Source organism: Trichomycterus rosablanca, chromosome 19 (genome assembly GCF_030014385.1).
Source record: "Trichomycterus rosablanca isolate fTriRos1 chromosome 19, fTriRos1.hap1, whole genome shotgun sequence".
NCBI lineage: Eukaryota > Metazoa > Chordata > Actinopteri > Siluriformes > Trichomycteridae > Trichomycterus > Trichomycterus rosablanca.
Genome location: NC_086006.1, coordinates 10,924,607 through 10,939,386, shown reverse-complemented (window position 1 = coordinate 10,939,386; position 14,780 = coordinate 10,924,607). Strand labels below are relative to the sequence as shown.

Below are 14,780 nucleotides of genomic sequence, written 5' to 3'. Positions count from 1 at the left end.
ACTGTCAATCCACCTCCATGCTCTTCGGAGATGGGAGATAACTAGAGAACCCAAAGGAAATCCACATTTATACTGAAAAAAAACACACAAATCACATCTCAGACAGTGAATAGAGATCGGATCCAGGATTGCTTGTGCTACTGTGCTACATGTCTTATACATTGGGTTATATAAAAGGAAAATAATTTGACAGTTTAACTTAAAACTTTCTGTTTCAGAAGCATACCAAAAACCCATTGGGTGCTCAGGTGGCACAGTGGTCTAAGACCCTTACACACCAGTGCAGAGTGTTACAACCTGATCTGGCGTCCAACAAACAACTGGTCATGTCTAAGAAAGGAAAGCTTGAATAGGGTTAATGTCTAGGACTAGTGGTCTTCGTGCTGGTGAGGTTGGATAAAGTGGGGGTGAGATCACATGGAGCATAGTGTGTCTTACCAGGAACCCACCATACAACCCAACATGTGTTGGAAGCAGTGCATATGTGGTCTGCGGCTCCTCTTGGCTAGAATAGGGTGGTGTAAGCGGCAGTAGGAATAAAAAACAACTAGAAAACCCCAAACTGCTTCTCTGTAGCGTAAAATAATGGCCCTGGTGACTGTGTTTACCTGTTTGTATGCTGCAGTTTGCTTTACAGCCCAGAAAAAAACCCTCTGAGGGCTGACAGGAGAAAAAGTGTGAGTGAAAAGTGTTAGCATTTACCAAAAACCCAATAATGCTGATTCCTCTGCGGACTTTGGATGTTAGCCATAACGAGCGCATAGACACATTAGCGCCCTCCCCTAGTGCAGCTCTAGGGGAGTGCCACAGGGCTCCCCATCTGGTCCTCTCTAGTTTTCCAACTTGGAGCTGCAGGCCTCTCTGATTGCTAATTATGTGCCGCAAATGATACTTCACACCAGCCAAAATCCTCAAAAGATGCATAGCCAAATCTCAACGACTGGATAGAGCCTGCCTTGTAGCCTAGCAACACTGCCAGCTTCATTTGAATATGTCACTCACGTTCAGCCGGCTACATGCATGCGGAATGAGCATGGGCAGTGGTAGCTGAGCGGGAAAAATACTGGACTAGTCATCAGAAGGTTGTAGGTTTAAGCCCAGCTGATGCCAAGTTGCCACTTTTGGGTCACTGATCAAGGCCTTTAACCGTCAATTGCTCAAATTGTATTGAATCATAATTGTAAGTCATTTTGCGTGAAAACTTATGCTAAATCCTTATGGCACTGAACCACATTGGCAATGAGCGCTTTGTAGTTCTAAGAGAAGCACTTTGTAGTTCTACAATCACTGAATGTAGTCCATCTGTTTCTCTGCATGCTTTGTTAGTCCCCTTTCATGCTGTTCTTCAATGGTCAGGACTCTCCCAGGAAAACCACAGAGTAGATATTATTCGGGTGGTGGGTCATTCTCAGCACTGCAGTGACACTGATATGGTGGTGGTGTGTTAGTGTGTGTTGTGTTGGTATGAGTGGATAAGACACAGCAGCGCTGATGCAGTTTTTAAACACTTCACTGTCACTGCTGGACTGAGAATAGTCAACCAACCAAAAATATATCCAGCCAACAGCGCCCCGTGGACAGTGTCCTGTGACCACTGATGAAGGTCTAGAAGATGACCAATAGATGAGCGATCGTCTCTAACTTTACATCTACAAGGTGGAGTGTCTAATAGAGTGGACATTGAGTGGACACAGTGTTTAAAAACTCCAGCAGCGCTGCTGTGTCTGATTCACACTAATAATAATAATAATAATAATTAATTAATTAAATTAAGTTAACATCAATCTTTTGGGTTTTGGATCACTAAATCTCAGCGGTAGTGGGCATTGCTGCATCACCCAACTTCTGCCAAAAATATAATAATAATAATAAAAATAACAATAATAATAATGATATAATAATGATAATAATAATAATAATAATAAAATAACAGTATTTATAATAGTATTAATATTGATAATAATAATAATAGTAATAATAATAATATTATAATATACTGTAATAATAATAAAGCAATAATAATAATAATATTAGCAATAATAATAATAATGATAATAATAAATAATTAATTAATAATATCTAATAGCTAAATCTTTGCTAGATTTTATTTTGTTATCTGTTTTATGACTTAATATCTACATCTTGATTTTATTATTATGTAATACATACCAACACAACACACAGTGTCACTGCACAGCTGAGAATGATCCACCACCTAAATAATACCTGCTCTGTGGTGGTCCTTTGGGGGTCCTGACCATTGAAGAATAGGTTGAAAGCAGATTAAAAAAGGTATGTAGAGAAATAGATGGACTACAGTCAGTAATTGTAGAACTACAAAGTGCTCCTATATGGTAAGTGGAGCTGATAAAATGTACAGTGTGTTTAGAAACGAGGAGGTGGTTTTAATGTTATGGCTGACAAATATTTTAGAAAATTACCCACTAATAGAAGGCTAATCTTTTTTTCAACCTGTGTGTTAATGCGCACACGGATGTGTGAGTTGCATAGAAAGCAGAAGTCCCAGTGCCCATCAATCACAACGTGGCACAGTGGGCACAGCTGCAGCAAGACACCCGCTGATTGATTTATATCAGCTGAATGCTCAACACTTAGCACTTCACCTGAATGTTGCATGCCAACACCTCTGCCCGAAATAGCACGTTTCTCACATGACCTTGACTGAAAAATTCAGATTTCTATAGAAACTGTCAGAAACAAAAGGAACCATATGGACCTGTAACGCTTTCATACACAAATATGTGTGAACATACTTACAGACATGTCAGTATGCATATTAGCGATCACTGCGCTGTCACTGTGAGGGCTCACATATGCGGCAGCTCAAGATGGATTTGAAAACACAATCCTGCTACCCCATTACACAAAGGCTCGCGTGCACGGTCCCTCGTTCCCAAATCTTGTAACCCTGAACTGTGCCTGCAATCTGTTCAAAATTCCACTGAAACTTCAAGGTACTGAGGCTGCTTTTTGTCTTGAATGTTTTATTAATACCAGGTAAAAAAATAAAACTGAGTAAGACCGTTGTAACTGGGCGTCTTGCAAGATAAGGGTAGCTGCACAAATGACAACATGCAAAAAGGCATGAAAAAGGATGTAAATGAGGGTATTGTGTATACACGCTTGTTATGGATAAGCCAGCACAGATGAGAGTGAGGTACAAATAAGTGGATAAATAATAAGAACCCAATGCCTAATGCATCAATCCTTTGAACACCGGATCCCCAGATCTCAGTGGTCGTGGGCTAGCATTGCTACACCATCCAAGTGCTGCCAAAAATATAGTAGTAGTAGTAATAATAATTATAATAATAATAATAATGATAATAATGATAATATAATACAATAACAATAATAATGCAATAATAATAATAATAAATAATAATAATTAATAAAATTAACATAAATACCTCAGCGATATCTCAGCGGTAGTGGGCTAGCAGTGCTGCGCCACCCAAGTGCTGCCAAAAATATAATAATAATAATAATAATAATAATAATAATAATAATAATAAAAATAATAAAAATAATAAAATAATAATAATAATAATAATAATAATACAATAATAACAATAATAATGATAATAATAATTATGATGATAATAATAATAATAATAACAATAACAAAACAATAATAAAAATGATAATAATAATAATAACAACAACAACAACAATAATAATAATGATAATAATGATAATAATACAATAATAATAATAATAATAATAATAATAATAAATAATAATTAATGAAATTAACATAAATACCTCAGCGATATCTCAGCGGTAGTGGGCTAGCAGTGCTGCGCCACCTAAGTGCTGCCAAAAATATAATAATAATAATAATAATAATAATAATAATAAATAATAATAATACTTAATTAAATTAACATTTTGGATCCCCAAATCTCAGCGGTAGTGGGCTAGCATTGCTGCACCACTAAATATAATAGCCACAAAGCAAAAATGGTTCAGGAATGGTTTGAAGAGCCCAACAACGAGTTTGAGGTGTTGACTTGGTCTCCAAATTCCCCAGATCTCAATCCAGTCGAGCATCTGTGGGATGTGCTGGACAAACAAGACATATCCATTGAGGCCCCACCTCACAACTTACATGAGTTAAAGGATCTGCTGCTAACATCTTGGTGCCAGATACCACAGCACACCTTCAGCAGTCAAGTGGAGTCCATGCCTCAACGGGTCAGGGCTGTTTTGGCAGCAACAGGGGGACCAACACAATATTAGAAAGGTGGTCATAATGTTATGCTTGATTGCTGTATGTGCTGAAAGTATATTTAATAAGAAAAGGGGTTGAACTTGTGTTTCCTTTGTATGTGTTTCTATATAGACATAAATCTAACAATAAAGATTGAGTTGGAGTCTAATAAACAGCCTAGAAAAGAAAGAGTCCTTTTTAGATCTTTAAAAGCATCGATCAGACAGAACAAAGACTCTTAAAGCACGTCAGAAACACAATGCATTAGCAAGAGCTCATTGTGAAAGCTTAAACGATCAGATTAAAGATTGAGAGCCGTCTCAATTAGCCTCATAGAGAAAGAGTGCAGAACATAACCAACCCTTCTAAGAGTAACCTGCACTTATGACAGAAAAATGTAAATGTGTCTTGTCTTTCTACAGATTCATCGTTCCGTTACACAGGAAGTCCAGACAGTCTTCGCTCCCGAGCTCCTATGATCACTCCAGATCTGGAGAGTGGAGTGAAAGTTTGGCACTTGGTTAAGAACCACGAACATGGAGACCAAAAAGAGGGCGACCGTGGAAGTAAGATGGTCTCTGAGATCTACCTCACCCGACTGCTAGCTACTAAGGTAACCTTGATTACGGTTGACGGTTTACTTGAGTACAGAAACACAATGTTTGTTTATTACTTTTAATTATCTTGAATGCTACATCAGATTTTAATCACAGTCATTATTATGGATGAATAACACCTTATAACACATAAACAAAATACAGTGGTACCTTGTAAGTCAACGTCCCCTAAACTCAAAACCCGCATTGAGAAATTTGTACCCTTAAACTCAACGTGTGTTCGACTGCCGCTGTACTCAGCGCTCGGCTTGAGCAGCACGGTAAGACGTCATCAAAGTGCGAATATGAGAAGAATCTGCATTTGTGTGGAATAATCTGCAAATTCACTCTGAAAGCTCCACATGTATCTGTGTTTAGATGGATTTTCCTCCTGTTTCACTTTTAAATTTGTGTTACAGCTCGAGGTGCTGAGAAATTGTAAAATCAGCTTTTTCGAGAGAGTCTAAAACGCTAATTAGTACAGTTGCTCCTCTTGGAAGTGGGTGTCATGCAAAGATCACACCAAGAGCACAGCATACAATCTTGGATAGAGCTGCAAGGAAAAAAGCTTTGCTACAGTTAGTGTTAATGTGGCTACTTAAAAGTAAGAAAAATAAATGAGTAAATAAATAAATATTAATAAAAGAGCATTATGGGGAAAATCACAACGTCTCAGAAGATGTCTGGTACACTAACATCAAAACAGTCAGGTGTGAAGCTTGGTAGCTAGGTCTGGCTAGCTTAAAATCATTAAGGAAGCTATAATTGTAAAATCTAGAAACCTTGAGTTTATTGTTATGACTTATGATAAACTAACACACATTTTATGAGTAGTTCAGGGCAAGCCGTAGCCTAGTGGTTAGGGTACTGGACTAGTAATTAGAAGGTCACTGGTTCAAGCCCACCACTGCCAGGTTGCTGCTGTTGGGCCCTTGAGCAAGGCCCTTAACCCTCAGTTGCTCAGATTGTATACTGTAACTGTACTGTAAGTCGCTTTGGATAAGGCGTCTGCTAGATGCTGAAAATGTAAATGTAGTTCCGATTCCAAAGGGTCCAGAATTTTCCTATAGATAATTAGGCATTAAACTACTTAGTAAACCAAATTATTAGTCTATGATGGTTTCTGATAGTCTAGGTTTGTATATAGCGACTTTTTATTGTGTATGCATCTAATTCACTTATTTTTCTCTGACAATCCAGGGCACGCTACAGAAATTTGTAGACGATCTGTTTGAGACGCTCTTCAGCACGGTTCACAGAGGAAGCGCCTTGCCTTTAGCCATCAAATATATGTTTGACTTCCTAGACGAGCAAGCCGACAAGCACGGCATCCATGACATGGATGTCCGCCACACTTGGAAGAGCAACTGGTAAGAAGCAGAGCATGACAGTTCCACACAAAAAAATTATAATCTTAAGCCATAAATACTATAAATTCAATGTAAAATTATTGTTATAATTTTTATTTTTCAGCCTTCCTTTGCGATTTTGGGTAAACGTGATCAAGAATCCTCAGTTTGTGTTTGACATTCACAAGAGCAGTATTACAGATGCGTGCTTGTCCGTCGTGGCTCAGACGTTCATGGATTCATGTTCCACCTCAGAACACAGGCTGGGTAAAGACTCCCCGTCCAACAAGCTGCTCTATGCTAAAGACATTCCCAACTACAAGAACTGGGTGGAAAGGTAAGAGTTTTTTTTACCTGCTTTTATTAAGTTTAGGGTCTGTCCTAGTGAGCTCTTTAGACAACATTTTACATCACCCTTTGCGCTGTCTAAATTCTTAGATGCTTTAAAATGCTGCCTACTAAGCTGCCTTATTTCTAAGCGAATAAACTGACTGAATGATGAGTGAGCACCTGATGCTTCCTTAGCAATGAAGGCAACTAATGCAGAGCGGGAAACTGGAGCTGCGTCCAAAATCGCATACTTCAATACTGAACAGTATGCGAAAGCAGTACGCGAGAGCGGTTAGTATGTTTGAATATGTAGTATACATTAAAGAGTACGCGAAAAGTACCCGGATGACCTACTGCATGGGCAGCACTTGCGATGCACGATGCACACTTGCGGTCTGCTAATGTATCCCATGATTCACCAAGTGAACATTTTATCCTCAAAGTTCATGTGTTAGAAGCAGGAAAAATGAACAAGCGTAAGGATTCGAGCGAGTTTGATGGGCGGCCAAGGCTCATTGATGCACGTGGGGAGAGAAGGTCTGATCCAATACACAGTGCATCACAGTTTGTTGCGTATTGGGCAGCAAAAGGGTGTGTAACACAGTATTAGGAAGGTGGTCATAATGTAATGCGTAATCAGTGTACATAGTATTAATAGTAATAATAATAATAATAAGCATATAAATAAGAATATGATAGCTACCAGTAGCCAGGAGTCCAGTGTGTGAGAAAGGTGAGAGCTAGAGGGTTATGACCAGTGACTATTAATAATAAATATTTTCCTCCCACTGACCGTCTGTCTACCTTTCCTAGGTACTACGCTGATATAAGCAGACTGCCCGCCATTAGCGACCAGGATATGAACGCGTACCTGGCGGAGCAGGCGCGGCTCCACTCCTACGAGTTCAACATGCTGAGCGCTCTGAATGAGATCTACTCTTACGTCAGCAAGTACAGCGAAGAGGTGAGCAGCTGCGTACACACGCACGCATCTACGCGATACAGAAAGGGCATGAGAACTAACAAATAGGATGAATAGGTCCCTGATGAGGAGGATTTCACACAGTCAGATCGGTGCCAGCCACTGACACGCAAAGTGCAGCCTCTTGAAGAAGATGTTCCACTCATAATGGCAGCTTTGCTCTGGGTACCCATTATCCTGACCTTTATGCTACGCCGCATTGAAAGGAGATGTAGCAGCATGGTTTCTACTCAATTTTCTTGTTTGTGTCCTCTCGACATAAGCTAAATTTAAAGCCTTGTTTTTTTTACTTTATTCTGGGGGGATTTTGACCTTATGCACTCCTTAGGCAACCTCTGCCTGCAGTATAATGTCCTCCCTGTCCTAAAAGGGATGCAGACTAGCATATCCTTTGTTGTATGTGTGAATTTATACATAGTCTTTATTCTACTCTCAAAACAGTGGGAATCCCTGACTCGTCCCTCAGACATGGAGTGGCCTGAACTGCACATGCCCATCATGACCGCTTCTGTATTTAAGTGGCTCTATACCTAGGTTTTAAGCAGACTAACAGAATAAATAGACTAGCTATACAGCCAAAAGTATATAGACAGCGCTTCTATTAATCAAGGTGTTTATCAGATTATTTGGCTATACTTAGTGCAATTTGAAATTAGTCATATAAAATAAATTATACACTGATCAACCGTAACATTAAAACCACCTCCTTGTTTCTACACTATTGTCCATTTTATCAGCTCCACTTACCATATAGAAGCAATTTGTAGTCCATCTGTTTCTCTGCATGCTTTGTTAGCCTCCTTTCATGCTGTTCTTCAATGGTCAGGACTATCCGAACTCTCTATTTACGTGGTGGATCATTCTCAGCAGTGCTACAATGACATGGTGGTGGTGTGTTAGTGTGTGTTGTGCTGGAATGAGTGGATCAGACACAGCAGCGCTGCTGGAGTTTTTAAATACCGTGTCCATTCCTACCTAGTTGGTAGATGTAAATTCAGAGACGATCACTCATCTATTGCTGCTCTCTGAGTTGGTCATCTTCCATCAGGACGCTGCCCTTGGGGCGCTGTTGGCTGGATGTTTTTGGGTGGTGGACTATTCTCAGTCCATCAGTGACATTGCTGTGTCTTATCCACTCATACCAGCACAACACACACTAACACACCACCACCATGTCAGTGTCACTGCAGTGCTGAGAATGACTCACCACCCGAATAATACCTACTCTGTAGTGGTCCTGTGGTGGTCCTGGCCATTAAAGAACAGCATGAAAGGGGGCTAACAAAGCATGTAGAGAAACAGATGGACTACAATCAGTAATTGTAGAACTACACAGTGCTTTTATATGGTAAGTGGAGCTGATAAAAGGAGGTGGTTTTAATGTTATGGCTGATCGGTATCATTTGGTGTAAACGTCCAGTGGTCTGCACAGAGCTGTGAACATTTTTAAGGTGGATTTTTTTTAAGGCTGTTCCAGATGCAAAGAAAAAAGGGCGGCGTGAAAGGGCCAACACCAAATTAATGTGGTACTTCTTTCTTCTTCAAATGAGCAGTGCAAATGTACAGTGTATCACAAAAGTGAGTACACCCCTCACATTTCTGCAAATATTTTATTATATCTTTTCATGGGACAACACTATAGAAATAAAACTTGGATATAACTTAGAGTAGTCAGTGTACAACTTGTATAGCAGTGTAGATTTACTGTCTTCTGAAAATATCTCAACACACAGCCATTAATGTCTAAATTATCCAGCACTGCCTTAACCCTCCTGGGCATGGAATTCACCAGAGCTGCACAGGTTGCTACTGGAATCCTCTTCCACTCCTCCATGATGACATCACGGAGCTGGTGGATGTTAGACACCTTGAACTCCTCCACCTTCCACTTGAGGATGCGCCACAGGTGCTCAATTGGGTTTAGTCCATCACTTTTACCTTCAGCTTCCTCAGCAAGGCAGTTGTCATCTTGGAGGTTGTGTTTGGGGTCGTTATCCTGTTGGAAAACTGCCATGAGGCCCAGTTTTCGAAGGGAGGGGATCATGCTCTGTTTCAGAATGTCACAGTACATGTTGGAATTCATGTTTCCCTCAATGAACTGCAGCTCCCCAGTGCCAGCAACACTCATGCAGCCCAAGACCATGATGCTACCACCACCATGCTTGACTGTAGGCAAGATACAGTTGTCTTGGTACTTCTCACCAGGGCGCCGCCACACATGCTGGACACCATCTGAGCCAAACAAGTTTATCTTGGTCTCGTCAGACCACAGGGCATTCCAGTAATCCATGTTCTTGGACTGCTTGTCTTCAGCAAACTGTTTGCGGGCTTTCTTGTGCGTCAGCTTCCTTCTGGGATGACGACCATGCAGACCGAGTTGATGCAGTGTGCGGCATATGGTCTGAGCACTGACAGGCTGACCTCCCACGTCTTCAACCTCTGCAGCAATGCTGGCAGCACTCATGTGTCTATTTTTTAAAGCCAACCTCTGGATATGACGCCGAACACGTGGACTCAACTTCTTTTGTCGACCCTGGCGAAGCCTGTTCCGAGTGGAACCTGTCCTGGAAAACCGCTGTATGACCTTGGCCACCATGCTGTAGCTCAGTTTTAGGGTGTTAGCAATCTGCTTATAGCCCAGGCCATCTTTGTGGAGAGCAACAATTCTATTTCTCACATCCTCAGAGAGTTCTTTGCCATGAGGTGCCATGTTGAATATCCAGTGGCCAGTATGAGAGAATTGTACCCAAAACACCAAATTTAACAGCCCTGCTCCCCATTTACACCTGGGACCTTGACACATGACACCAGGGAGGGACAACAACACATTTGGGCACAATTTGGACATGTTCACTGTGGGGTGTACTCACTTATGTTGCCAGCTATTTAGACATGAATGGCTGTGTGTTGAGTTATTTTCAGAAGACAGTAAATCTACACTGCTATACAAGCTGTACACTGACTACTCTAAGTTATATCCAAGTTTCATGTCTATAGTGTTGTCCCATGAAAAGATATAATGAAATATTTGCAGAAATGTGAGGTGTGTACTCACTTTTGTGATACACTGTATGCATAACTTCAAGCCAAGTCCAATGGTGGAAGTTCCAAGCACTACTTTAAGAGTCAAATTAAAGATGTAAAACTTAACTGCCTCTAAACACTTTGCTTCAAGTGTGTCTATGAGTGATGCATAAACGTGTGTGTATAAAAGAAAGCGACAAGCTCCTCATGCAACTCAATATGCTCGGCTCTGCCGTGCCGGATCGGTGATGCTGAACATCTTTTGGTTTCTCCGCTGGAATACATAAAGGTTTCTTCACTCCCCATCCTTAGGGACTCGTGCACCACACAGCACAGTGATTTCCCTTCCCTAACACACATGATTCAACTCATCAACCAGCCATCAAGTCCTTCATGAGTTAAATCAAGTGTGTCAGAGCGCAGCGAGCGGAGGGACGGTGCAATGGAGGTGCTGATAGGACTAGAGATGAGAACACGGACGTATAAGATTAACTGCTAGACTTGTATTAATACCTGCTGACTAAATGGAACACTTTAAGAGGGATTAAACCTGATTAGTGCTTCTGTCTGAACAGAATTTTGAAATCAGGTGGTTATATAGATAGATATGATAAGGTGCTTCATGTTTATGACATACACCGATCAGCCATAACATTAAAACCACCTCCTTGTTTCTACACTCACTGTTCATTTTATCAGCTCCACTTACCATATAGGAGCACTTTGTAGTTCTACAATTACTGATGTAGTCCACCTGTTTCTCTGCGTGCTTTGTTAGCCCCCTTTAATGCTGTTCTTCAATGGTCAGGACTCTCCCAGGACCACTACAGAGCAGGTATTATTTGGGTGGTGGATCATTCTCAGCACTGCAGTGACACTGACATGGTGGTGGTGTGTTAGTGTGTGTTGTGCTGGTATGAGTGGATAAGACACAGCACACCTCACTGTCACTGCTGGACACTGCTGGAATAGTCCACCAACCAAAAATATCCAGCCAACAGCACATTGTGGGCAGCGTCCTGTGACCACTGATGAAGGTCTAGAAGATGACCAACTCAAACAGCAGCAATAAATGAGCGATCGTTTCTGACTTTACATCTACAAGGTGGACCAACTAGGTAGGATTGTCTAATAGAGTGGACAGTGAGTGGACACGGTATTTAAAAACTCCAGCAGCGCTGCTGTGTCTGATCCATTCATCCCAGCACAACACACACTAACAAACCACCACCATGTCAGTGTCACTGCAGTGCTGAGTATGATCCACCACCTAAATAATACCTGCTCTTTGGGGGTCCTGACCAATGAAGAACAGGGTGAAAGCAGGCTAAATAAAGTATTTAGAGAAACAGATGGACTACAGTCAGTAATTGTAGAACTACAAAGTTCTTCTATATGGTAAGTGGAGCTGATAAAATGAACAGTAAGTGTAGAATTGGCCTGAATACCAAGAGAACCAGGAATCAGTAGCCGACTGCATCTTGTAAGACGGGTTCATATGGGGCTCGGTCTCACGCACGGAGAGTCATGCACTGATCTCCATTATCCTCCATCGCTGGGCAGGCGCCATTGATCAGTCAGCAGAGGTAGTAATTGTAGTTATGAGGAATCCCCTCCGACATCCAACCCGACGGACGAGCCAATTATTGTCCGTGTAGGCGCCCAGAGCTGAGATTTGAACTTGGGAAAATGTCAGCTCTGGTGTGCTAGCGTGTTTTACCGCTGTGCCACCTAAGCATGCATTTTATATTGGGTAGCAAAGCATAAACCAAAGCTACTAAAAATAATTGACTTGCACTTTAAAGTATGTGAACACCCTTCTCAGTTATGGAGTGAACACACAAACACTCCTTTATTTAGCCAGGCTGACTAATTAGGCACAAATTTCCACAGACACATGCTAAATTTTGTAAAAGCCTACCCAAAAGAGTACAGCATGTCGGCGATAAGAAAAGCTTTTATTAATGCCAATGTTCTAAATACCCATGCAACGATCTCATATTCAGGCGTCCACATACTTTCGGCCATATAGTGTACGGTCATGCATTGTGAATCTGTGTTAGCTCACCATAAATACCCGCGACCGTTAGATGTCCTTCACGAAATGCTCTCTGGCTCTGTGGAAATCAATTTCCCGAGTATCCTAGTACCCTTTAATGTGTAAATGAGTGACAGGTCCTGGCAGCAGTGTCATTTTACTTTGACACAGCTGACAGAGATGATGGCACTGGCTCTGATTTAGAATAGACTGTGACCATTCCCCAACTACACAATCACCTCCACTAAATTAAATACGGACAGATAAAATAGAGAACCGGAGCTGTGAAAGATTTCTCTTTATCTCTCCTGAGAATAAGGAATTGACATTTTTTCTTTTAATTTTATATGAATCCAGTAAAGTCACAGACAGATCATCCAGCACGGGCCAGAATCTAACGTTTTAGGCTTTCCATCACTGGTCTACATTTATTTTAAAAAGAACTCCTGCATATTAAAAGGACATTTCTGCAGTTGTGCTTTTTGCTTGACGGAATAGCTGCTTTTTCATATTATGTGAAATGATAATGCTTAAATTTTGCAGCAATTTTATAAAGATAAAGTATATAATTTTACACTATACACCGATCAGCCATTACATTAAAACCACCTCCTTGTTTCTACATTCACTGTCCATTTTATCAGCTCCACTTACCATATAGAAGCACTTTGTACTTCTACAATTACTTACTGTAGTCCATCTGTCACTACATGCTTTGTTAGCCCCCTTTCATGCTGTTTTTCAATGGTCAGGACTCTCCCAGGACCACTACAGAGTAGGTATTATTTGGGTGGTGGATCATTCTCACTCTCCACTCATGTGTTAGAGTGTGTTGTGCTGGTATGAGTGGATCAGACACAGCAGTACTGCTGGAGTTTTTAGATACCGTGTCCACTCACTGTCAACTCTATTAGACACTCCTACCTAGTTGGTCCACCTTGTAGATGTAAAGTCAGAGCTGATCGCTCATCTGTTGCTGCTGTTGGAGTTGGTCATCTTCTAGACCTTCATCAGTGGTCACAGGTCGCTGCCCACAGAGCGCTGTTGTCTGGATATATTTTTGGTTGGTGGACTATTCTCAGTCCAGCAGGGACAGTGAGGTGTTAAAAACTCCATCAGCGCTGCTGTGTCTTATCCAATCATACCAGCACAACACACAATAACACACCACCACCATGTCAGTGTCATTGCAGTGCTGAGAATGATCTACCACCCAAATAATACCTACTCTGTAGTGGACCTGTGGGGGTCCTGACCATTGAAGAAAAGGGTGAAAGGGGGCTAACAAAGTGTGCAGAGATACAGTAATTGTAGAACTGCAAAGTGCTTCTATATGGGAGTGTAGAAACAAGGAGGTGGTTTTAATGTTATGGCTGATCGGTGTATATAGCCACATCTACATTACATATACAACAGGATACTAAAGTGGTTCGGTATCTGATACTTTGTTACTTTGTTAGACACTGGTTAGATTTGTATTGGTTAAGCTCTCTTTAAGCCCTGTTTTCAGATAAGCAATGAAATTTTGTCTGATATTAATATTGACTGAATAATAATAAGTTTCTCTTTTATTTTTAGATCATTGCTGCACTGGAAATGGACGAACAGGCGAAGAAGCAGAGACTAGCCTACAAGGTGGACCAACTCATTTCTGCCATGTCCCTGGAGAGCTGAGAACGTCGGGTCGGATGGAGCAAAAGAACACAGACCCCCTGTGCTATGAAACATTTATCCAAAGCCCGGTTCTGGAACTCTCGTGTAAAGAGGATGCAGATGGCATGGGAGCTTTTTGCCAACTATTGCTTTTTATATTATTTAATTGAAGGTCACCGGTCAAGCTGCAAGTCCATCTTGGTTTTGCCTTCCAACCTACAAGATGAATTAATGTTTGTTTTTGTATTCGTTTTGTTTCGGTTGGCCTTGGGAAGAGTTAGTGACTGAGGAATCGGAATGCACTGTAGCTACAACACCTCAGAACTGTCTTCACGGAAGTAGGGAAGGTGAAGCATCGGATATTTACCACCCCAAGTGAAATCGGATGGCTTTTACCTCCAAATTTTATTTTTGTATGATTTTTTTTATTTATTTATTGTGTTGAATTGTGCCTCTGAGATGTTAAGGCATGGTGACATTAGTAGTCCTCCTTATTGAATAACGTCATGACATTGCTACCTTCATCCTGCCAAATCAGAGGCTGCGATCACCCCTGTGCATGTTTGCTTATACC

At 41.0% G+C, this 14,780-nt stretch overlaps 1 protein-coding gene across 1 annotated transcript in view; it reads left to right on the top strand.

Annotated features, from left to right (window-relative positions):
* The window catches only part of plxna2 (plexin A2), a 344,169-nt gene extending 329,844 nt beyond the window's left edge, over positions 1 to 14,325 (top strand). The window contains exons 28-32 of the mRNA XM_063016157.1: positions 4,657 to 4,847; positions 6,031 to 6,200; positions 6,304 to 6,516; positions 7,323 to 7,473; positions 14,132 to 14,325. Coding sequence (XP_062872227.1) covers positions 4,657 to 4,847; positions 6,031 to 6,200; positions 6,304 to 6,516; positions 7,323 to 7,473; positions 14,132 to 14,227 — 821 coding nt within the window. The 3' untranslated portion in view covers positions 14,228 to 14,325. The remainder of the gene's footprint in view (positions 1 to 4,656; positions 4,848 to 6,030; positions 6,201 to 6,303; positions 6,517 to 7,322; positions 7,474 to 14,131) is intronic.
* Positions 14,326 to 14,780: the final 455 nt, after the last annotated feature.